Source organism: Callorhinus ursinus, unplaced genomic scaffold, assembly GCF_003265705.2.
Source record: "Callorhinus ursinus isolate GAN/ISIS: 27379988/994484 unplaced genomic scaffold, GSC_fseal_2.0 scaffold47, whole genome shotgun sequence".
Lineage (NCBI taxonomy): Eukaryota > Metazoa > Chordata > Mammalia > Carnivora > Otariidae > Callorhinus > Callorhinus ursinus.
This window is the reverse complement of record NW_027397109.1, coordinates 5,918,801-5,942,079: the sequence shown is the minus strand read 5'-3', so window position 1 is coordinate 5,942,079 and position 23,279 is coordinate 5,918,801. Positions and strand designations below refer to the sequence as shown.

At 41.8% G+C, this 23,279-nt stretch overlaps 1 protein-coding gene and 1 pseudogene across 4 annotated transcripts in view; one reads left to right on the top strand and one right to left on the bottom strand.

Annotated features, from left to right (window-relative positions):
• The window catches only part of CERS3 (ceramide synthase 3), a 115,217-nt gene extending 92,698 nt beyond the window's left edge, over positions 1 to 22,519 (top strand). For all 4 annotated transcript variants that reach the window (XM_073882504.1, XM_025893110.2, XM_073882503.1 and 1 more), the window contains one exon: positions 20,539 to 22,519. In XM_073882504.1, coding sequence (XP_073738605.1) covers positions 20,539 to 20,697 — 159 coding nt within the window. In that variant the 3' untranslated portion in view covers positions 20,698 to 22,519. The remainder of the gene's footprint in view (positions 1 to 20,538) is intronic.
• LOC141370843 (cilia- and flagella-associated protein 276-like) lies at positions 10,841 to 11,354 on the bottom strand (annotated as a pseudogene).
• Positions 22,520 to 23,279: the final 760 nt, after the last annotated feature.

The following is a 23,279-nucleotide window of genomic DNA, read 5'->3' as shown; positions in this document are numbered from 1 at the left end:
CACTCTTCGCAAGGCTCGGAGGCCCATTTTGCAGGTCAGTCAGACCTCAGCTTCAGTGTTGCTCCAAGCAACTTGGGCCTGTATGTACACCTCTGTAATATTTCTAGAATTTCTGGAAACCTTGGTCATGTCTTTCAAGCAAATGGGATTGGCTGTTCTCACTCATGTGGCCAGATTGGGACCACTGACCCCATCTCTAGAGAGCTCCACTGAGGCCACGGTGGGCTCCCAGGCTGAGGTCGGAGCTGATGCTGTAGCAGCTACAATGGGTGACTATTTATATCATGGTTTGGTAGAAGCCTCTGAGTCTACCTGCACCCTCAGAAATCTCCCTTGACCCATTTATCTGGGTGGAAGATAAATGTGTAAGAGTCCAGGCTCTGGGAGGGCCCCCGGGATCCCAGCTGTCCAGAAGAAGAGAGTAACAGGTGAGGGTAAAGCTCAGGGAGGGAGGAGAAGGGATGGAAAGCGAACTGCCTACGTTCTGTGCCCTTCTTGCTCTCCCTTATCAGTTGTAAATGTGTGTGTGTGCCTGTGCACACACAAGAGGATTTCAGGGGTGCCCTAGGGGTCCTCACCTGTGAGGGGGTGAAGGGAGCTGGATGGGGCAGAGGGAGAAGTTAAACTGTGGTGCATTTATAACAAAGTCCTCAGCCAACCCTACAGAGAACCCTAGAGCTGGGTGGCCCTTCAGGGATGTCCAGTTGTGGCAAAGGGGTGGGACCTCTGTACCCTGACCTGAACGTGTCACTGGATGTGGGCTGCCCTCTGGAGAGGGGGGCGTAGCTCTGGGCAAGGCAGCTCCCTTCAGCCAGGATAATACCCAGAGAAGGACATGCCTGCGAGATTCCCAGGGCTAAGGGATTGGAGCCGCCATTCTGAAGGGTCTCCCGTCTCTGCCTGCCCCATCCTGGACCTAACACTCATCCCCACGAGGAGAGGGAAAGAATCACAAGCAGACTCCTCACTGAGCATGGAACCTGACATGGGCCTCACTCTCATGACTCTGAGACCATGATCTGAGCCAAAATCAAGAGTCCGATGCTTAACTGACTGAAACATCCAGGGGCCCCCTTTCTGTGCTTCACTTTGATTAATTACTATGTCTTCACAATCTTTGATTTTTTTATTTTGTGGTGTCAATCAGCAGTCAATCCCATCTAGTGTATTTTTTAATTTCAGATATTGTGTTTTCCATCTCTATAAATTATATTTTGGTCTTTTTTTATATCTTCCATTTTTCTTAATCTGTGTTTTTCTCTACCTCCCTGAATATATGGAGCATATTTATAATAGCTATTTTAACATCTTTGTGTGCTAATTCCATCATCTCTGATAATCTTGGGTCTATTTCTATTCATTGAATTTTGTCCTGATTATGTGCCATATTTTCCAACTTCTTTGCAAACCTGGGAATTTCTTATTAGATACCAGACATTTTGATTTTTACATTGTTGGATGCTGGGTTTTGTTGTATCCCTTTTAAATAGTGGTTTTGTTTATTTGTTTGTTGTTTTGAATAGTGTTTTTGTATGTAGTACAATGAGTGTATTTTGTTCTTGTACACCTTCAAGGTGCTAGTGATAAGTTTGATACTTTCAAAGGCTTGTTTTTAAGCTTTGCTAGGGTGAGCCCAGAATAGCTTTTGGTCAATGGCTATTAAGTGAAGTCCTTCTTAGCTTCTTCTTGATGTCCACTCTCCTTGATGTCACTCTGGCTGGCAAGAAGACAACAAGCTGCCACCACGGTCTGAGCTCCCAGGGTTGTTTTGCCAACTTCTTCTGGTGATTCTTTGCCTGGCCTTTGGTAGTTTCCTGACTCACCTGCACAGGTCAGTACTTGGTCAAAGACCGAAGGGGATTCCATGGAAGATCTCTAGAGCTCTCTTTCTGTGTGTCTCCTTCCTCTCCAGCATTCAGTCCCACAAATACCAGCTTCACTTTGGGGAACTCCAACTTCTGTTTCCTCAACTCAGTGGCACCCTGGGTTCTCTTTGGGTTTGGGTTCTTCACTGTGCTTCAGCTTAGAAGTGGTAAGACGGTGTGCTGGGACCATTGCAGGGCTCGCCTCCTTCACTTTCTTTTTCTCAGGAACCACAATCCTGAGCTGCTTATTGAACAGTGTCTAAAAACTATTGTTATTGTTTTTTTTTTAAATCTGGCTTTCTAGTTGTTTAACATGCTAGGATAATCTAGTCCTTGTTTTTCCATCCTGGCCAGAAGCAGTTGTCAGAGTATTTCATTTTCCAAATAACAATAGTTTATATGCTTCCTGAGACAGGCTGTTTCATTTTTGAGCAAGTATAACTGTTAGGTAGTTCCTTCTTTTTTCCTGATCTTTCCCTCTAGGCCAATGCTGCCCAATAAAAATACAATGTGAGCCACACATATAATTTTAAGTTATCTAGTAGTGTCATTTAAAAACTCATAAGAAACAGGTGAAATTAAGTTTAGTAATATATTGAACACAATAGAAGCAAAATATTATCATTTCAATTTTGCCTGCTGCATATTTTACCCGGTAGGTATTTTAATCAGGGGAAGTTTATAATCATATTTAAGGTTAATATCATGATTCAGCAATCAATACCAAAAATTATTAATGAGATCCTTTCATTCTTTTTTTTCACGTTAAGTCTTTGAAATCCAGTGTGGATTTTATACTTACAGCACATCTCAATTTGGACTGACCGCATTTCAAATGCTCAGAAGCCACATGGGGTGAGTGGCTACCACATTGGATGTTGTAGCTCCTGGCTCTAGAATAGCAAATGTACTTCTCTTCCCCTGCATATGGGACAGGTGGTGGGATATGTTCTCATGTGTGATCTGTTCTCAAGGGGTCCCTGATGTCATACTCAATTATAACAGACTGGCTGTACCCACTACCTTTCCTTTTCCGCTCAAGAAAGGTTTTCAGTTTGTGAGCAAGGGAAGATGATAGCCAACCTATTGTTTTATTTCTCTTTCTCCTCTGCAAGATCCTGACTTCTCTTCTGTTTTCTTCTTTCCCTTCACTGCTTATCTCCAAGTACCACATCTTCTTTATATACCTGATTCTTCCCAACAAACTCAGCTTCCTGTCTGACACACATTGGGACTTCTTCTCTTTAGCAAGAGCTAAGAACTACCAGGTCCCAGCCTGTGCATTCATGCTTTCCCTCGCTCTTTCTGGAGGTGATTTTATCTGTGCTTCTTCTAAGTCAATACACCCACCCTGCTCATTTTTCCAACCTTGCCCTCTCCACTTGCCCGGCCACTGGCTAGAGGGCTGTGGTGGCTCATTAGAATTTGTATATATATTTTCTTCTTCTTATAGGTAATCTGAACAGTGTTCTCTGTTCCCCAGGAACATTGAAGGCATTTTATTCCGTATTTGTTTTCAGAGAGTGAGGGAGAAATGTGGACTCAGGCTACCATTGTTCTTCAAATCCAGAAGTCCTCAAGCAAATTGTTTGCAAGTGTAGGTGTTAAAAATATTTTTAATAATAGACTTCTTCCGACATTCTCACAAGCAATCTTGATGATGTCTTCGTATGGAAGTTGCATACAGCAGCAACCCTTAGATACCAACCATATGCCCCATCGCCACCCGCCCCCCATGGCTCTGCTTCTGGGGGTTAAACATCTCCAACTCTTTCAACCGTACCTCGTCCTAAGATACACTGTTGAGTCTTTTCACCTACCTCTCCTTTCATTTTACCCAGATTCTCCTTTAAATGAACAGCAGTTTCTAGACATGGTCTGACTAATACAAAAGCAAGTCTCATGTCTCTTTTTGTGAAAATTCTTCCATTGATGCAGCCAAGTTTTGTTTTGAGTTGCTGGTTGTCACATTATGCTGCTAATTCATACCAAGTTTGAAATTAATTAAAACCCTAGGTCTTTTTCACAAGCCACATTCTCTCCATTCAAGGATTGTCCGGGCGATAGTGGTGATTTGTGTTAGAAGTTAGATTCCTTCTTGTTAAACTTCACTTCACTTAATCAGCTTATCATTTGAACCTTTTGCTTAAGAACGGGAAAGCATGACATTTGGTGACAGGTGCTTAAACATTCTTGAGGACCTTTTGTCTAAAAGGCCGGTACAAGGAATTCAGGAATATTCTATATAAGTCCACTCATGAAAAAATTCGTTATGATTCTACGTGATATATATTTTCATCAGGTGAGGATTGTGATCATGTTTAAGGCAAATACAGAATGAGGTATACTGCTCACACTGACAAGAAGCTCTCCTAGGATTTCCACTTTTTATTTCAGATCAACTTGTTGCACATTAGCTGTGTTGACTACACCTGACTAGAATGGTCTGTGGAGCCTTTAAAGAAAGAACCTCATGGCCAGGTCCGAACTCAGATCAGTTAAATCAGAATTTATGGAGACAGGACCCAGACATTGGACTTTTTGACAGACTATTTCCCCTGAATAAGTGATTCTGATCTGCCTCTCAGGTTGAGAGCCACTAGAACGTAGAGAAGACTGTGTGTGTGTGTGTGTGTGTGTGTGTGTGTGTGTGCGCGCGCGCGCACGCGTGCATGCATGTGTCTTCTTCACTACTGGACAAGCATCCATGGATGGCTCTCCATTTCTTGGGTCTGCTTTCTAAAAAGCAGAGAAAGCTGCCTTCTTTCCCACATGTGCAGAGTTTGTGGATGTGACCTCCACGTATACTCCCATCTTGCAAATTTTAACCAGAGCTGTAGGTTTTCATGTTACACAGGTGTTAATGCTAAAAAATCCTTACAAAAGAAAATTCAGACTGTTGAAACAAACACTTGGAGATTGTTTTCTTTCTAGAAAACCAGAATTCTTTAAATAGTACATTTCCCTGGAGAAGTAAAGGCATGACTCATTTTATAAGACAATTTATTAATTATTTTTAAACAACCATCTGTTATAGGAAGTGAGACATACTGGTAATTTTCTCTTGCCTCTCTGGACTAAAAGGACTCATGACATACAGATATTAATGAAATAAAAATTAGTTGGAATCATGGAATTTTAAAACTGAAAAGACCCTTAGGTGACCCTCTGCTTCAACTTCTTTTTACAGATAGCAGCAACCTAGGCAGGGGTTGTGGCCTAAGAAACAGCCTGCTAACCACAATGTCAGTCCAGGCATCACCTAGAGCTGGTTAGAAATGCAGCACCTCTGGTCCCACCAGAGACCTTCTGAATGAGAAAATACAGAATACCTTCTGTATTTTCACCAACTCTAGGTGATTTATATGCATATTAAAGTTTAAGAAGCACTGTTCTAGAAAATTCAGATCCAGGTAACTAACAGGAAATGTCCGTGTGTAGCTAGGTTTGGTAGAATCCAATTTAAATGTAATGCAACTTCTTTGAGAAAAAAAAAAAGAGGAAAAACTCAATTTTTTTCCTGTGACCTTGTCATCTTGGTTAATAAGAACTAATATAACAAAAAAGGTATGTATTTGGTAGTAGTTCAGAAAATTGCTTTCTTTGATTGAAAGCACTTCTTTTTCTTTTCAGACAGGGAAAGCTAAAAGTTTGCTTTCAAAACAGCATAAAATGCTTATTATATTGTCCTTTGTTTCATTGCCAACTGTGGATTTAGATGTGGAGCCATTCAAAAAGCAGTGGGACATTATGAGTCATTCATGACCTCCTGGGCTTTTGACATTACCGTAGAACCACAGATTCCCAAGCCCAGAGTTTCCTTAAGGCATTTCAGAAACACAGCTCTGCAATTTTATTGAAACCATAGCTGCAGATGTCTTTCCCAGAGGTGTATGGGAGTGCTGTGGCAGAGATGATTCCTTTACTCAAAATGAGCATTTTCTCTCATTAGTATTACTATTATTTTTTGCTCCTTGTCAACATTTGTTTTGTTCGGTAATCCTTGCAATCAGTTCTTAGGAATAGAGACCTGGGCCAGATATATTTACCTTCACTAACAAGCAAGTCATAATTAATTGATAAAGATCTATAGATTCTGGAATCTTAAAATAGAAGAAAAAATTACATAAAAAATAAAGCCAAGAGTGTAGATATCGGGGTTTGACTAAATTTACTGTACGCGCCATGCCCCCGCCCCCCCCCCCGCCTTTTTTGGTCGTGTACTACTTTTGAAAGTAGTAAGTCATGTATGAATTGAGTGGTGCTGGTTGTGTTATGCAGATAGCACAACGCAGGCTGATGGCTATGGATGGGAGAATGTTCTCTGAGATTCACAGCACGGTGAAGGGTTCTGATGTTCTGTCACATGAGGATCAGTGGAAGGAAATGGAAATATTTCGCTTGAAGAGGATTTAAATATCTTTAAATGTTTGAAAAACTGACCGATGTTTGAAGAAAGTACACAGACTCCTCTTGGACAATTACTCATTACTGGAGATGTACAGGTGGGAGTGTGTATGTCTTTTGCTTGGGTTATCCAAAAGGGCGTATCAGCATCAATAGAAACTAGATTCGATGAGCTTAAAAGTCCCTTCCAAACCCAGAGGGCTTTGGGCACTGTTCTTTCTCATGCACTACCCTCTCTGCATCTCCAGTGCTCCCCCTCCAACCTGTGCCCCTGACACTTCTCCCCTACACCATGACCACAGCCTCCAGAGGCTCCAGCTATGGTCACTCTGAATTCCCTCCCACCACTTACACACAGCAATAAGGAATGCTGTTATATATCAACCAGCCCTTCCATTAGAGCAGAAGTTTTCTGAGTATAGATACCTTATCTGTTTGGGTCACTGGTATGCTCCCCATATCTCAAACAGTGCTGCATAATGGCCTCTTTTTGGACTTACAAGTAAAATAGAACTTCTAAACGGGACCTGTGAAATTGGTAATCTGGTCCATGCTTCCTCCCCGACTTCATCTTAGGACATGCTCCATCTTTCTTACTATTCTTCAGCCTCATTGGCCTTTCTGATCCCTAAGCACGTCAAGACTTTTCCCCACCCCAGGCCCTTTGCACATGCTGTTTCTTCTTCTTGAAATGTTCTTTTCTGCACTCTTCCCTGGCCACCCGTACTTAACCTTCAGGTTACAACCTTTGAGTTCCATTTCCTTAACACGGCTTCCTGATGTCACCCCATCTCAGTGAGCTCCCCAATTTACACATCGTGGTATTCTTGACTTCATAACACTTATAAGTGTGTAGTTATATATTTACTATTATGTGTTTGAGCTCTTAGGGTTTGGTTCTCTCAGTAGACTGTAAGCTATTTGAAGACAGAGACTAGTCCTTGATGCTTTGCACAATGCACAGGGGCTCAAGAAATATTTTTTTGAACCAGTGTTTCTCAGTTGGGGTGATTTTGCCCTCCAGGGACATTTGGCAATCTCTGGAGATATTTCTGATGGTCACAATTGTATCTAGTGGACAGAGACTAAGGATACGTACTGTTAACCCTCCTAATGGGTAGGACAGTCCCCACACAAAGAATTGCCTGGCCCACCATGTCAAGAGTGCCAGGCTGAGATTCCTGGAATGAACAGATGAACTTCTTTCTCTTTTGGTTGAGTCCACTTTGTGGTTGGTGGTGTTCCCAAATGATTCCTTGCTCTCACACCTGCCTGTATCGCTCTAACAGAGGGAAGTTAGGTTATGCAGGAACAGCCTAACGCACTATTTCTTGAGAAGCCAAGCTCTGCATAATTAGCTGGGTAGCATTTCTTCAGATGGAAATATTGGCAGTTAAAAATTATTCAAGTGATCATGGTTGCCAGCCATTTCCTTTTGAACTCAGGCAACTGCATTTGGAAAGTTCTGATGAATTGAGAGAATGAGATTGTAGCTTATTGTTCAGTTGGAACTGGGAGAAGACGATTAACGTTTAGAACACTATGACTTTCCATTCCTTTGTGGTCATGTACAGTTTGGGTTGGGAAGGGCATAGCGGGTGAGGTAGGGCTGACCGTGCTAACAGTCATTCTTGGTTCATTCTCATTCACTTAGTGACCCTTTCTCTCGGGTCATTTCTTCACCTCTAACCCTCACTGAGCTTTGGGTCTAAGCAACAGAACCATTCATGTCCCGGAGGCAGCTAATTCCTGCCCTTCGCACACACCTTCCCCTCCCCTGGAATCAGAGAATCCAAGTTTGAGCCACATGACTTCCCATCTCTAGCTCAAAGCACCGCACTTAGGAGGAAGTCTTCCCAGTTTGTGACACATTGGAAATGTTTCTTTCAGCTCCATTCAGCGCTTCCACACCCTCCCTCCTCAGGGCACAGAGACACTAATGCTTGGACAGTGCACTTGGGAAAACCAATGATGTGACTGTGCACAGAAGGAGGAGACTAGGGCTCTGGTAGCTGCTCCAAGAGCTGACGGAATCAATGGCTCTGCATTATTTTAACCTTTCCCTGGCATGCCAGTTAGAAAACTCTGCTGTAGAGTAGCCCCCACTATACTCCAGCTGCCCAGTTATGGGCCCCGATAAGGTCATGTATTACCTTTTGGATATGGGCTGGTGGATTGGGGTTGTCTAAGAACAAGCCATATTTTGTCTACTACTAGAGAAGGGCAGGTGAGATACTTTGTGAATTTTCCTTATTCAGAAATCTTGCCAACAATGGCAATGTGGCTCCTCTGAGCAGAGGAAACACCACTGTCCCACAAGAACTATGTGAAGTGGCTGTCAAGAGTCCTGCTGCAGAGGGCTCTAAGTTGGCAGGGGGCTCTGGGGACCCAAACCTGTGCACTGCGTCTCAGGAGGCCAGCCTGTGCAGCACAGTCTGGCTGACTGCTGTGTTCCAGCATTCTGAGGCCATAGGTGGTGGCTACCCCATGGGCCAAGCCAGCGCAGAAGCTAGATCCTGGCCATGGAGATTTGATGCAGTTTGGAAGTGGCTGAAGACAAGAGCAGAAGTCTGTATCAAGGAGACCCTCTGCCCCCCACCACCTCCATTGAGTGTGATGGGCTGGGAAGCAAGGTCTCTTGGCAGGACAGGACTGAGGATGATCTGGAAGTTTTCACATGGAGCAAGTGAGTGAATGGAAGTGCCACTTGCTGAAATATTGAAGACTGGAGAAAAGTGGTGAATGAGGATACCAGCATTTGATGGGACAGTTAGACCGCTGAGAGGAGATTATCTAGCTATGATCATTTGAAGCCAGGGAGAGAGGTCCACACTGAGGTATAAATTTGAGAGTCACGGGGCACCTGCGTGGCTCAGTCAGTTGAGCGTCCAACTCTTGGTTTTGGCTCAGACCATGATCTCAGGATCGTGGGATCAAGCCCTGTATCGGGCTCCATGCTCAACATGGAGTCTGCTTAGGATTCTCTCTCTCCCTCTCCCTCTGCCGTTCCCCCTGCTCCCTCTCTCTCTCTCATGCTCTCTCTCACAAATAAATAAATAATTCTAAAAAAAATTGGGAGTCAGTTGCATTTAGGTGGGATTTAATGCCGTGGAGTTAGATTCATTCATTCATTCTCTCATCAAATAAATACAAGTGTCTCCGTGTGCTGGATGAAATCACCTAAGAGAAACTAGGAAGAAAGATGGTATATTCTGGTACACCCCAAGCCAACCCATTCCCCTCTCTCCCTCTCTCTCTCTGCCAAGAGAACCACTAAAGCTGCATCCTTCCACCCATGCTTGTATATACCTATTATGCTTGGGTATAGTCACAAACATTAGAGTATTGCGTCTGTATTTTTAAACTCTACATGAATGCTATGATCTAGTATATATAATTGTGCAACTTGCTTTCTTTATTCATCACATTCACATCGATATATGTAACTCTGTAGATCAATTCATTTAACTCCTATATAGTATTCCATGATTCAGATATTCCACACTGTTTATCCTTCTGTTTGCAGCCAATTCTACCATAAACCTTAAATCTGTCCAGAACATATGTGAGTTTCTTGGTAGGATTCCCAAGTCAAGTTTACGGGATGCTGCCAAATGATTCTTCAAACCAAGCATATGAGAGTCGCTCTTTCCCCACATCCTCACCAACTTTTGGTTTTATCAGACTTTTCAATATTTACCAGTTTGATGAATGTGAGATTGTATCTCATTTTAGTTTACACTTTCCTGATTACTAAGATTGAGCATTTTGTATAGTTTATTAGTCTGTAATGCTGCCTCTCCTGTGAATTGCCCCTTCAGATCCTTTGCCTGCTTTTCTGTAATGCTGGATTCTTTTCCCTTTAATGGACGGTATAAGTTCTTTGTTAGATGCTAATATTTGAAACAAACTTTAACATCTCAATTTTAATACACACTTTGTGGGCTATATACTTTTTTTTTAAGAAAGAGCAAGAATGGGGTGGGCGGTGGGAAGGGCAGAGGGAGAGAGAATCTTAAGCAGGCTCCATGCCCAGCAAGGAACCTGATGGGACTTGATCTCACAACTCTGAGATCATGACCTGAGCTGAAATCAAGAGTCACATGCTTAACCGACTGAGCCACTTAGGGGCCCTTGGGCTGTATACTTAATCCTCTGCTTTACCATGGTTATTTCTTAAGCATTGCTTACTGAAATCCTCGTGGGTGTTTTGATTTTTTCTTCCAAAATAATTTTGCATCTTTGCCTTGTTAGAGTTGTTAAATTTCCAGCCATAGCATCTAAGGCCATTTCCAAAGAACGCAATATGTAGCAATTTGGAGAATGCACTAATTTTAATGGATTTAACCCCCAAAGCAAATTACATGTATGAAATCAAATCATTTTCTGCCATCCATCACAATTTGATGATTACCACAGAGTCTGGTACATTTTTAATTAATTTTTAGGTAATACAGAGAATATGAAAGAAAACCATGCCTTTTTTTTTCCCCCAGCACAATTCTATTTAATGGAGGTGGGCAGCAGGATGTTCCACTATGATTAATTAGTCCAGGGGCCTGTCAACATTAGGTAGAGAAGAAGCCACCATTATTCTTTTGGGAGTTGCCTCCATTGGTGGCTGCAGTGTGAGGGGACACTATGGATCCCTGGATGCTGTGGATAGACTTTTTAGGGTTGATCCAGTGTCTGATGTTAGCTTGGGAAGTGATGGAAAGTGACGGAGGAGGGGGTAAAAGTTCTCCAGGGAATTGGGTCTTGATGATTCCATGGGTATCCTGGGTGGTCTCCTGGTGTAAGAGTATATCACTTTTGTTCTTGAATGTCCCTGTGTGGTGGTTGTACAAGGCTGCTAAGTGGAAATCCAGGTCATTCTTTGGTATCTCAAGATCAAAAAAACTAAGCATCCTGCCTCATGGAGGTGATTGTGGGAGTTGAGCTGATCCAACTCCAGGGTTCCTGTTGCTGAGCAAGGTGAGCTGGGTTCTTATATGGCAGTTTCTTGGAAGCCTGGAGTTTTCCCAGGAAGGTATTATCGTTATCCAATGGAGGGTGCTGGAAAGGGTCTCAGGTGAAACGCATAGTAAAATGCGGAGTGAGCTGCTGGTGTGAGGGCGAAAACCATGCATTTTTATCAAGAGCCATGCAGGGTGATCTAAGCTCTGCGGCCACTAAGCTGTGTCACTCAGCTGGGGTGGGATGAATTCCTGTAGCTTTTATTTCACCTGGAAAATGAACATGTTTGACAAGACACTCTCTAGCATCCACCTAGCCCTGACACTGGCTTCTTCTTTTAGAAGCTCATTTTTAAAAGCCTGTAAGCCCTGGCAAAATGAATTCATTTCTTAAGGAAATTAGATAGATTGATGGCAGCAAGTAAAATGAAAAAAAGCTATCCATGGAAAATAGAACATACAGTTGTCCCTTGTGCAATACAGGTTTGAACAGCACAGTTTTGTAATTGTATTTTCTCTTCCTTATGATTTTCTTAGTAATATTTCCTTTTCTCTAGCTTACTTTATTGTGAGAATATAGTATATAATACATAGAACAAATAAAATATGTGTTAGTCAACTGTTTATGTTCTTGATAATGTTTCTAGTCAACAGTAGACTGTTAGTAGTTAAGTTTTTGGCCAATCCAAAGTTATACATGGATTTTTGACTGTGCAGGGGGTCAGTGCCCCCAACCCCCATGTTGTTCAAAGGTCATCAGTATTCTAGTTTACACTGGTGAGTTGGAGTAGTTTCAAAAGCAACTTTTGAGTCTGGGTCTGAAATTCAAGAGGAAACCTTCTGTGTATGCAGACCAGTCACAAAAATTGGGAATTGTGAATAAGCCAATCTTAAGCCATGTTTTCAGCAACTTGGATCCAAACTCCACCAAACGTAAGAGACTAGGTACTACTTTGACTTGCACTCGGGATGATAGGTCTTGGTCCTGGTATTCTGTGTCCAAGAGATATGACACCACCCAAAGTGAATTACCATGTGATATTACAGGTTCAAGCATTTTTTTTTCATGAGCTCCCCGAAAGGAAAGGAGAAATAGCAGAGGCTAGAAGAGTGTCCATTGCTTTTGGGGTATTCCTGTAGTCGGATGCTTGAGTCTCTGAACGTGAGTCAGTTCAGCTCTGTGCCCCCACTCCAAGAACCTCTCCTTCAAAGGGGTATTTTGACATCAGCATGACTTTAATTGAAGAAGGTTGGTTTGGTCCCAATGTCCCAATTTCTCCTAGTGTATGGGACGCCTTTAGACTGACTGCCAATCTCCCTTCACAGTGACTATGATTTCAACTCCTCCTCTGACCACACATCTTCTCTGCCCTCTTGGAGTGCCACGCAGATGACCTTTGCCAATATTGATCCCTTTTAGTGATGTGGGGGCTCCAAAGCCCTGTTACAACTAGTGACAAGGTCTCTCCTACATGGATAACTTGTTCTTCATTCTTTTCACTATGATTTTATGTAAGCAAAGGTTGTTGCTGGATGAGAAGGGGCTTTGCAAAAATTATATCCAACCACTTCAATCATGGAATGAATAATATTGTTAATAACGTGTTCTAGAGGGCCCTGGTCATCTCTGGAAAAAGTTCAGTTGCATACTAGATATCTTTGCTAATTCTAGAAAAATGTTATCTAAAGTTATCAAATATTAATGTACCCTCTGTAATGGCAACTGCTGAAACCCTCACCGAGGGGACACCCAGTTAGACAGATCATGGTGAGCAGGTGAGCTGCCATATGCTTGGACAAGTGTGAGGCCTGAACCCAGTAGCTACAGCCCTTTGGCTGCTGAAGCCCAGATCCAATTCACTCTTCAAAGAAGGTTCTGGATCCTTCTTTATGCTTGCATTTCTTGGGCCTTTAAGGATTTGTAGGAGGGTTCTGGGTCAACATTTGCATGAGACAAATTCTACTAGCCCAGTGACAACTAAAAGTGGGGGAAGGAGCGGGTCTGGTGTGCAGAGGACAGTGAAAGGGAAGGGCAGTGCAGGGAAAGAAAGTGGCTGATTCCAAGAGAGGGACTCGCTGCTACTGTATAAGCAAAGTCTTGGCACTCCATCAAAGCAGACAGGTAGTGTTCCAGAAAATACACTGGCTTGACCTTTAGCAAGTGTTTAATTCCTTGTTCCGCTGGAGCAAGCTTGACTTGTTTTCATTTCTGTGAAGTGTTGTCATTATGGGGAAAGACTTGCAGTTGTGAAAAGGTGCTCTGCGGAACATGGATTATGGCTTCTATCTTAAACTTGCCTGATTTCGGCTGTGTGGGAAAGCCTCATTTTTCTGGCATACCCAAAGCCAGCAGGTTTCAAACTGTGGGTGGCAGACCAGTAACACATCTGCCATCAGTTTCCAAGGCCTCGACCATCATTGTTGTAATTGACACAGAACAGAATAAAACATGTCAGTGTTTGTCTCGCATAGTAAAAATAACTAATTAGGGATGCTTTTCATTATTTCAAATTTTATGCTTCAAAGTCAGTCCTGCTGGTACCAAGGGCAGAGTCAGAACAGAGTAAGGAGGTGTGACAAGAGAGCTGGTGCTCTGCTCAATAGGGGGGGGAAGGGAGCTTTCTTACACGGACAACTGACCTCAAACAGAACCCAGGGTCTGCCTCCTGAGTGCCCCTGTCTCAAGGGTTTGTGCAAATGACTCCAGCAGGGGTCTGTAGAGCACTGTGGTTCAGCTTCTAAGCTTAGAGTGGGGTTTTCATCCTGGGCCTTTCTTAGCTGTGTGGCCTTGTGAGGCTGAGCTCTGAGTCTTGTTTCTCTCTTTTACAGTAAAGAGAGTGGTTCCAATGTCCTCAGGTTACCGTGAGGAGGGAATGTTATCATTCATCCTAACTGCTTACTCTAGCACCCAGCATGTGGACATTTATAGCATGAGTGTCTACAGCAGCTTTATCCACAATTGCCAAAACTTGGAAGCAGCCAAGATGTCCTCCAAGTAGGCGAATGTACCCATAAACTGTGGTACCTCCAGACAACGGAATATTCTTTAGCAATAAAAAGAAATGAGCTCGTAAGCTATGAAAAGACATGGAGGAAACTTAATGTGTATAACTAAGTGAGACAAGCCCATCTTAAAAGCCTACATAACTCTATGATTCCAACTATATGACATTCTGGAAAAGACAAAGCTATGAGACAGTAAAAATATCAGTGGTCACCAGGGGTTGGGAGAGAGGGAGGGGTGAATAGGTGGAGCATAGAGGATTTTTAGAGCAGTGAGAAAAAAAAATTCCTTTAAGGTTTTCATTGCTGTTATGGTTTTATTATAGATGGCATATACAAGATAAAATTGAACATGAGGTTTTATCAATGTTTGAATACCATGCAATTTCCAATTTATATTATTTAAGCTTGCATAATGTGTAATCACCTATACATTCATCTAACAAACTCTTACTATCCAAAAATCCTTTCTGAGTTGGATTCATCATCTAGGGCCGTGGTTCTCAATCCTATCGGACCCCTACCCCCTTCACTAGCCTGAAATTAAATTCCCAGGTAATATAACTCACCTATAATCATAATTTCAAAAAGCAATAGAATGGGGGCGCCTGAGTGGCTCAGTCGGTTAAGCGTCTGCCTTCAGCTCAGGTCATGATCCCAGGGTCCTGGGGTCGAGCCCCGCATGGGGCTCCCCGCTCAGCAGGGAGTCTGCTTCTCCTTCTCCCTCTCCCTCTGTCCCTCTTCCCTGCTCATGCTCTCTCTCAAATAAATAAATAAAAAATCTTTAAAAAAAAAAGCAGTAGAATGCCGCAACTGTAGTAGAAAAGAAATATAATGAAAGGCATTTCGGATAAAATCTGCATTTCACATGTAATATGTGTGCTAGACAACACTCAAGAGCATACCGAGGTCGACAGGTGCTGTGCTTGTTCATGCGAAGACTCAACGTGACTGGGGCAGCTGTAAGCACAGACTGAGGGGACTCAACTGCCACCGCTAGAGTTGTCTGTCATCGGTGACATGGCTTTCTGAAATTGCAAAGCTCTGAACAAAACAAAGTATAGCCTTCCTTTGAATTTTATACATAGCTGTATTCCTGGAAAGTTGAGACTCTATTAAAACCAGGCAAGAATTACTGTGCTTGAATGTAAAATGGCATTAGGTGCTGGGCTTGGATGATCATAAACGGGGTTTCACTTACACCAAGGTCTGGCAGGACACTTGGATGTCATGCACGTTGTAGGATAGCGGTCATCCCTAGCCACTGCTTACTGAAAGTCAGTAATGCTCTCCAACCCTTGTGACCATTAGATGCCATTAATTACCAGAAGGCTCCATATGGTCCAGGACCCTTTTCTAAGGTGAGGGTGCTGGAGATGTGGCTTGAGGTGATGGGGAACATCCTCAAGGACCAGTTTATGTCTCAGTTGAAGCTGCTCCTTAAGGCCTGGAGAAATGGGCCAGTAGATGCTGGTCTGTTTTCCTGGAGAGAAATTCATTTCTTTGTTCTGACTCAGATTTCTTCCTTGTTCCCTACAAAAATCCTTGAAAGAAGAAAAAGGAAACCCAGGGGGCACAGCCCATGAAAGCAATCATCAAGCCGAACAAGGCTGCTCCCTGAAAGACCCCATCTGCCTTTCTCCGTTGCATCTTTAACTGATGAGACACCAAGTTTATTCCTCAGTGTTTACCATGGGCCTTGTTTGTTTTGAGACCCTTGCAGTGTTGTTGTGGAAAAGACCAGATCATACAGAGAAGAGCCCGTGATGATACATTTCTGTGATTAATGCAGCAGCACGTGTGTACGTTGGGGTTTTTCAAAAGCCATGTTTGCCTGAAGATTGTACACAGCGGATGTATTTGGTTACATATACCTGGAGGTTGTCAGGTTTAGTCTGTAAGGCACAGAAGGAAAAAGTAACTCATGTGGCTCTGGTTGGCATCCTGAAAGATGCTGTGTCAGGAACTGGTCTCCATCTTCCATGTTTTTTTTCTCTTTTTTAGTCTGGGTTTAATAGAGATGTTTGTGAACTGGTTTCAAGGGTGTGGGGTCCTGTTCGACAGTGGCCTTGCCCAGAGCCTGAGTACTCAGTATAGTTCTAGTAATCCATACCACCTTTTATCTTTGCAATGAAGCCTGACCCGTAGCCGTTTCATCTGCCTTCCTTAGGGGCAATATCATTCTTCTGGGAGTTTTCCTCCCAGAATTCCTTTGAGAACATCATTAGAGAAGAGGAGGAACCTAGACCTCTTCAATAAGAACTCTCCTTGAAGGAGTCCCTGCATAAAGAAAATAGAAAACATCTTAATCACCACCAGTAAAAATATCTTGACAACCAAAAGTCCTACACGAGTAAGACTTTACTTAGCAAACATTCATTGGGAAAACCATACTACTTACTTTCTGAAAAGGAATACTTTCAAGTTTGATTTTTAAACATCATCAGTAAAATTGACTTTTTTTCCACTGGTGTAAAGTTCTATAAGTTTAACACAGGTATAGATTTATGGAGCCATCACTATAATCAGGATATGGGATGAGTCCATCACCCAAACTAGTCCTTCCTTCACCCTCGTTCCTGGGTGTCTTTTCAAGAAAAGCGTGTAAACGACATTAGTAGGTCATATGGTAGGTATCCTTTGGAAACTAATTTTTTTTCCACTCAGCATAATGCCTTTGAGATTCATCCAGCTTCTTGTAAATGTCAACACTTTGTTCATTTTTACGGGTAGGTAGTATCTCATTGTACAGATGTACTGCTGTTTATCCATTTACTGATTGAAAAACATTTGGGTTGCTTCCAGTTTTGACAATTATGAATAGAGATGTTATAAACATTTTTTTGTGTGAACATAATGTTCATTTCTCTAGGGTAGATACTCAGAAGTGGGATTGCTGACATATACAGTAAAAATGTATGTTTTACTTTATAAGCAACTGTCAAACTATTTTCCAAGCATCTGTACCATTTTGCATTTCCATCAGCAATGTGTAAGAGTTCCTTCCAGTCTCTGCATCCTTGTCAGCACTTGATATTGTCCGTATTTTTAATTTTAGCTATCCTAATGGGATTATAGTTGTATCTCATTGTGGCTTTTTGCATTTTCCTAATGGCTGTTGATGTTGAACATCTTTTCATATGCTTATTTGACATCCTATATCCTCTTTGAGGAATGCTTATTTTAATATATTTTGTCCGTATTTCAATTGGTTTGTTTTTTTTCTTAGGGTTGAGTTTTGATAATTCTTTATTATGCATATGTGTCAGCCGTGGGATTGGCGAATATTATCCCCTAGTTTGCAACTTGTCTTTTTATTCTCTGAATAGTGTCTTTTATAGTACAAAAGTTACATTTTGATGAAATCCAGTTTATTATTTTTTTTTTAACAGAGTTTGTTTTTTGTGCCACGTCTCGGAACTCCTCACCCAACCCAAGGTTATGGGTTTTCTTTGGAGAAAAGCTTTAGTCTTGTATTTTACATTTAGATCTATGATCCATTTTGAGTTGGCTTTGTATAAGTATGACATTTAGGTCAAAGTTTATTTTTCTGCCTATGGATTTCTCACTGTTCCAACACCATTTGTTGAAAACACTATTTTTTCTCCATTGAATTACTTTTGCACCTTTGTCAAAACTCAATTGGCCATATTTGTGTGGGTTTATTTCTAGATTCCCTGTTTTGTACTGTTGATCTATGTGCCTGTCCCTTTGCTAATATCACCCACTTTTGATTACTGTAACTTTATAGTAAGTTTAAAATTGGGTAGTTGGAGTCCTCCGATTTTATTCTTCTTTTTCAGAATTGATTTAGCTATTCTAGCTTCTTTGCCTATACATACAAATTTTAGAATCTGCTTGTCTCTGTGTACAAGAAATCTTGCTGAGATTTTCACTGATACTGTGTGGAATCTGTAGATCAGTCTGGGAATAAGCAACATTTTTATTATGTTTAACCTTCCGATCCATGAACATATTATGTGTCCCCAATTATTTAAATCTTTCATCAGAGTTTTGTAGGTTTTACATTCAGATCCTATTCATGATTTCTTAGATTTATACCTAAGTATTTTATTTTTTGAAACTATTGTAAATGTTACATTTAAATTAAATTTAAATTTCAGATTTTAGTCAGACATTGCTAGTCATGTTAGTTTCCTGTGGCTGCTGTAACAAAATACCACAAACTTGGTGGCTTAAAACAACAAATTTATTCTCTCACAGTTCTGGAGGCCAGAAGTCTACAATCAGATCTGAGCTGAAATCAAGATGTGGCAGGGCTGTGTTCCCTCCAGAAGCTATAGGGGGAGTCTGTTCTTTGCCTCTTCCAACTTCTGGTGCCTCCTGGCATTCCTTACTCGTAACCATATTACTCCAGTCTCTACCTCCATCTTCACATTGCCTCTCTTCTGTGTTGAATCTCCTATTGCATATCTTATAAAAGACCCTTGGGATGGCCTGAGGGCATACCTGGATTATGCAGGATAATCTTCTCAAGATCCTTAACTTAATCATATCTGCAAAAGCTTTACCATATAAAGTAACATTCACAAGTTTTAGGGATTAGAACCTACTATTTTGAGGACACTTATTCAGCCTACTATATTAGTGTTTAGAAATCAAGATTGTGTGTGTGTGTGTGTGTGTGTGTGTGTGTGTGTGTGTGTGTGTGATTTTGTATGTTGACCTTGTATCCTGCAACTTTGTGCTAACCTCACTTATGAATTCTAGGAGCTTTCAGTAGATTCTTTGGGATTTTTCTACATAGATAATCATGTCATCTTCAAATAGGGATACTTTTATTTCTTTCTTTCCAATCTGTATGACTTCTATTTATTTTTCTTGCCTTATTACATTGACTAGGACTTCCAATACAATGTTGTCTAGGAGTGGTGAAAGTAGATATTCTTGCTCTGTTCCTAATCTTAGGGGGAAAACATTCAGTCATTCATCAGTAAGGATGATATTAGCTTCTATTTCTTCTTAAGATGCTGCATTTTTTTAAATCATGAGTGGATATAAAATTTTGTCATATGATTTTTTGGCATCAACTGATATAATTACATATTTTTCTTTCTTTAGATTATTGGTAGGATGGATTACATTCCTTGATTTCTAAATATTGAACCAGCCTTGCATTTCTAGGACTAATCCCACCTCATTGTGATGTATTATTATTCTTATACATTGCTGGTTTTGATTTGCGCTATTTTGTTGGGTTTTTTTTTATGTATATACTCATTAGAGATATTGGTCTGTAGTTGTTTTTTTCTTATATTGTCTTTTTCTGACCTTGGTATCAGGGTAATTCTGGAATAAACTGGGAATTATTCCCTTTTCTATCCAATGGAAGAGATTGTGGAAGTTTGGTGTTATTTCTTCTTTATATGTTTCATAGAATTTGTCAGTGAAAACTTCTGGGCCTGATGATATTCTTTCCCAGATTTTTAGCTAATTTAATTTCTTTCACGATTCTATGACTATTTAGGTTACCTGTGCCATCTTGGGTGAGTTTTGGTAGTCTGTGGTTTTTGAGGAATTGGTCCATTTCATCTAAGTTGTCAAATATATATGCATAATATTGTTCATTGTATTCTGTCATTTTTATAATATCTGTAGTATCCATAGTCAAATCTCCTTTTTATTTTCTGGCAAGTTGTGCCTTCTCTTTCTTTTTCTTTGTCAATTTTGCTAGTGACTTATCAATTTTATGGATCTTTTCAAAGAACCAACTTTTGGTTTCATTGCTTTTCTCTATTGTTTTTTTCTGTTTCAATTTCATTGATTTCTTTATTTTTTCCTTCCTTTTTCTTGCTTTGGGTTTATTTTGCTTTTCTGTTGTCTCGTTTCTTAAGGTGGAAGCTCAAATTATTTGAGACTTTTCTTCTTTCCTAATGTAAACATTTAATGCTATAAATTTCCTTAAGCACTATTTTAGCTACATTTGACAAATTTTCATATACTGCATTTTCATTTTAGTACAAAATATTTTCTAATAACCCTTGTGACTTACTCTTTGATCCATTGTCAAACGTGTGTTGTTTAATTTCCAACCGTTTAGAGATTTTCCTATTTTTTTATATTGATTTCTAGATTAATTCCATTATGATCTGAAACATACTTTGCATAATTTCAATTTTTTAAGTTTGTTAAGATTTATTTTGTGACCCATGATATGTTCTACCCTGGTGAACATCTGGGTTTTGAAAATTGGGTTTTCTCTCTGAGTTTGGGATTTGGGTTTTCTTATTCACTCAAGACTCTTTCTGGAAGGTTGTCACTCACAGCCCATTCTTTCCTTTCTCTAGAATATCCAGGATGTGAGGAGTGAGGATGAGGTTGAGGATGAAGAAGAAGAGGAAGAGGAGGAGAATGAAGAAATCACCAAAGGCAAAGGGAGAGACTGTTTGAAGAATGGCCTCGGGGCCAACAGGGACCTTATTCCCAACGGTCAACATGGCCATTAGCTTGAAGCCCACGCAGCCCCTGGGGCACAGTGTGCTATGAGGTCTGCCGGAAGCCAGAGTTGCTTCCCCCTCCATACCTGGGGCCTACAGGAGCCACAGGGACCCCTGATTCTGCCCTTCGCTCTTTTTAACCACCACCTCCCCCCCTCCTAAGATGTATTTAACAAAATGTTGTTAACTTGCGTTAAAACGTTAAATATAGCACCCCTATGGATTTTACTGCAGTTAGGACTCCGACTGGTCAAAGATTTCAAAGATTTCTCCAGAGAACCATTTTAGTTCAGTTGTGTTCATTTATGTATGTGAGACATGTGTTTTTTCCAGGAGCTCACTTGGTTGTAGGCTGTTTTGCCTTGCCACCTTGCTCACTGTCGGGACAGCTTGAGAAGTGCTAAGGTAACCCACTTTTTCAGGTGTGTTCAGCCCCCAGAGAGCAGCTGAGTCCCTCCCAAAAACAGTGAGTTTGACGAGGCAACACAGCAGTGGCGGGAGGAGCAAGCCAGGGGACCAGGCTTCCGGGACTCACTGGCCACTCTCTGCCGTGGGCACTTCTTTGAACCTTCCAGGCCTTGGTGCTTCATCTCTCCGATGGGAATCATAATATTTGCCTTGCCTACCTCCCAGAGTTGGAGTAAGGATCAAATGAGATAATAGAAGTGAAAGTATGTACTGTCCACTGTGGGGTGACAGGGACCTGACCTCCTTACTATGATTCTGGCTCTGTCTGGGAGAGAGAAACCTGGTTAAACCGGGCACTGAATGGGCCTGAACAAAAAGCACAATCTTAAAATATTCCTTTTAAGTGCGTCTGGAGATATCTGGAAATGCAAATATCCAGAAGGCTGTTTCCATTTTATTTGGTAACTCTTAGCTCTGCAAGGATGATTCTCAAATTCCCCCAAATTTTCTGCCCTCAGCCCCCTCCAGCCCCCCCTTCCGCCCCACCCCAGACCAAGGGGAGCGAGTCTGGGCCCCATTCCTTCTTGTCTTTTGCTGGCCTCTCCCTTGCTTCCTCTCTAAGAGGGAACTTTCCTGCCACTGCCCTGAGCCCCTCCTTCGGGCCAGCACAGCTGCCCAGCCAGCACCAAGATCCATCTGGGGGCCAGTCTGGGGGAGTCAGACCCAGGGCAGGCTGCTCACTGAGCTATTATTTCCCAGAAAGCCTGAACCTTTGGGGCACGATGTTCATGTGAGCTCCTGACCAAAGGGAAATCTTGGAAACAGAAAGAGGATGCTACCCTACTTCACCTCTGCTATCCAACCCAATCAGACCTAATAAGAGCAAAACAGAACAAAACAGAAGACTGGAAAACACCCCTGAGAAATGTCCAAGGACAAGCGCTAGTCAATGATAGTTCCTGGGGCTTCCAACCTCTCTGGGAAGACAGATTCAGATAGGTGGCTGGTGGGTCAGTAGCGCGCTGGCTGGTGGCCTCCACAGGGGGCACGTCTGAGTCCAGAATGCAGGGCAGACCTCAGAGACTTCAGGGTCCTGCTGACTGAGGAGCCGCAGAGCCTCGTCGTGGGGATAAAGCCTGAGCAGGATATGCAAACACCACCCCCCAAGTCTCTCAGATTCTTGAGCCACATTCTGCACCTTTATCCTGTTCTGCTCGGGGGCCCATATTATAAAGCCCAAGGGGAGCCAGCGCTGTGCGGGTGCCTAGTAAAGGCACCTACATGGGTCCCACCAGATGTGGGCTGCAGCTGCCAGAGTGGGAAGGGCTGCACAGTGAGGGTGTCTACGTTTTTTAGGTTTTTTTGTTTTTGTTTTTTTTTTTTTAAGAAAAAGATGTTTGTAAAACCTTCAGGGTAAACCCAAACCAAAGGCAAAAACCCTTCAGAATTCTTTCCTCATCACAAATCTTTTTGAGGAATTGCTAGAACAACAGAAAATAACTCAACATAACTGTTGAGTTATTATTAATATTATAATTATTTTTGGTGGAAGAAAAGCCAATTGAGACATTATTTTTTAGGTTTCCAGTTAACAGACTGTTTTTCCCTTGATTTATTTTCATCTTGTCTCTGTACCAAATATCTTCTTGCTTAAGGTAAAACAAAACAAAACAAAACAAAACAAAAAAAACAAAAAACAACTGTGTATTGGCTGCTCTATCCTCCAGTTCTCTTTTTCTTATTTAAATGTGGAAGGGAACACTGATATGCCAACTTCAGCGATCTGTGATACAGTTGGAAGCACTGAACTACCTCTGGAGTGGTAGATACGCATTTTTGTAGCATCCTTTAGGGCTCCTGTGGTCAACTTCAAAGGTAACCTCTCTTCCTACCGGAAACAAGGGCTCATATTATGCCAGATGACTTTATAAGAATACAGTCCACTGTGCCACCCATGTTAGTGTGATAGTAATGACTTACCATAAAACAAAGACAGAATCCGAGACGGGTGGTGGTGAAGCGGATTCAGCACCCACGTTGCTTGGCTTCTTAGAGATCATTACTGGTCTCACCAGGAAGTGGAAGAAAAGATTTGCCAGGCCTCTAGAAATGCCCTGCTGGGAATCAGCGGGAAGAATGAGAAGGACAGAGCCAAGTTAGGACATTAGGGCTGCTATTCCGGC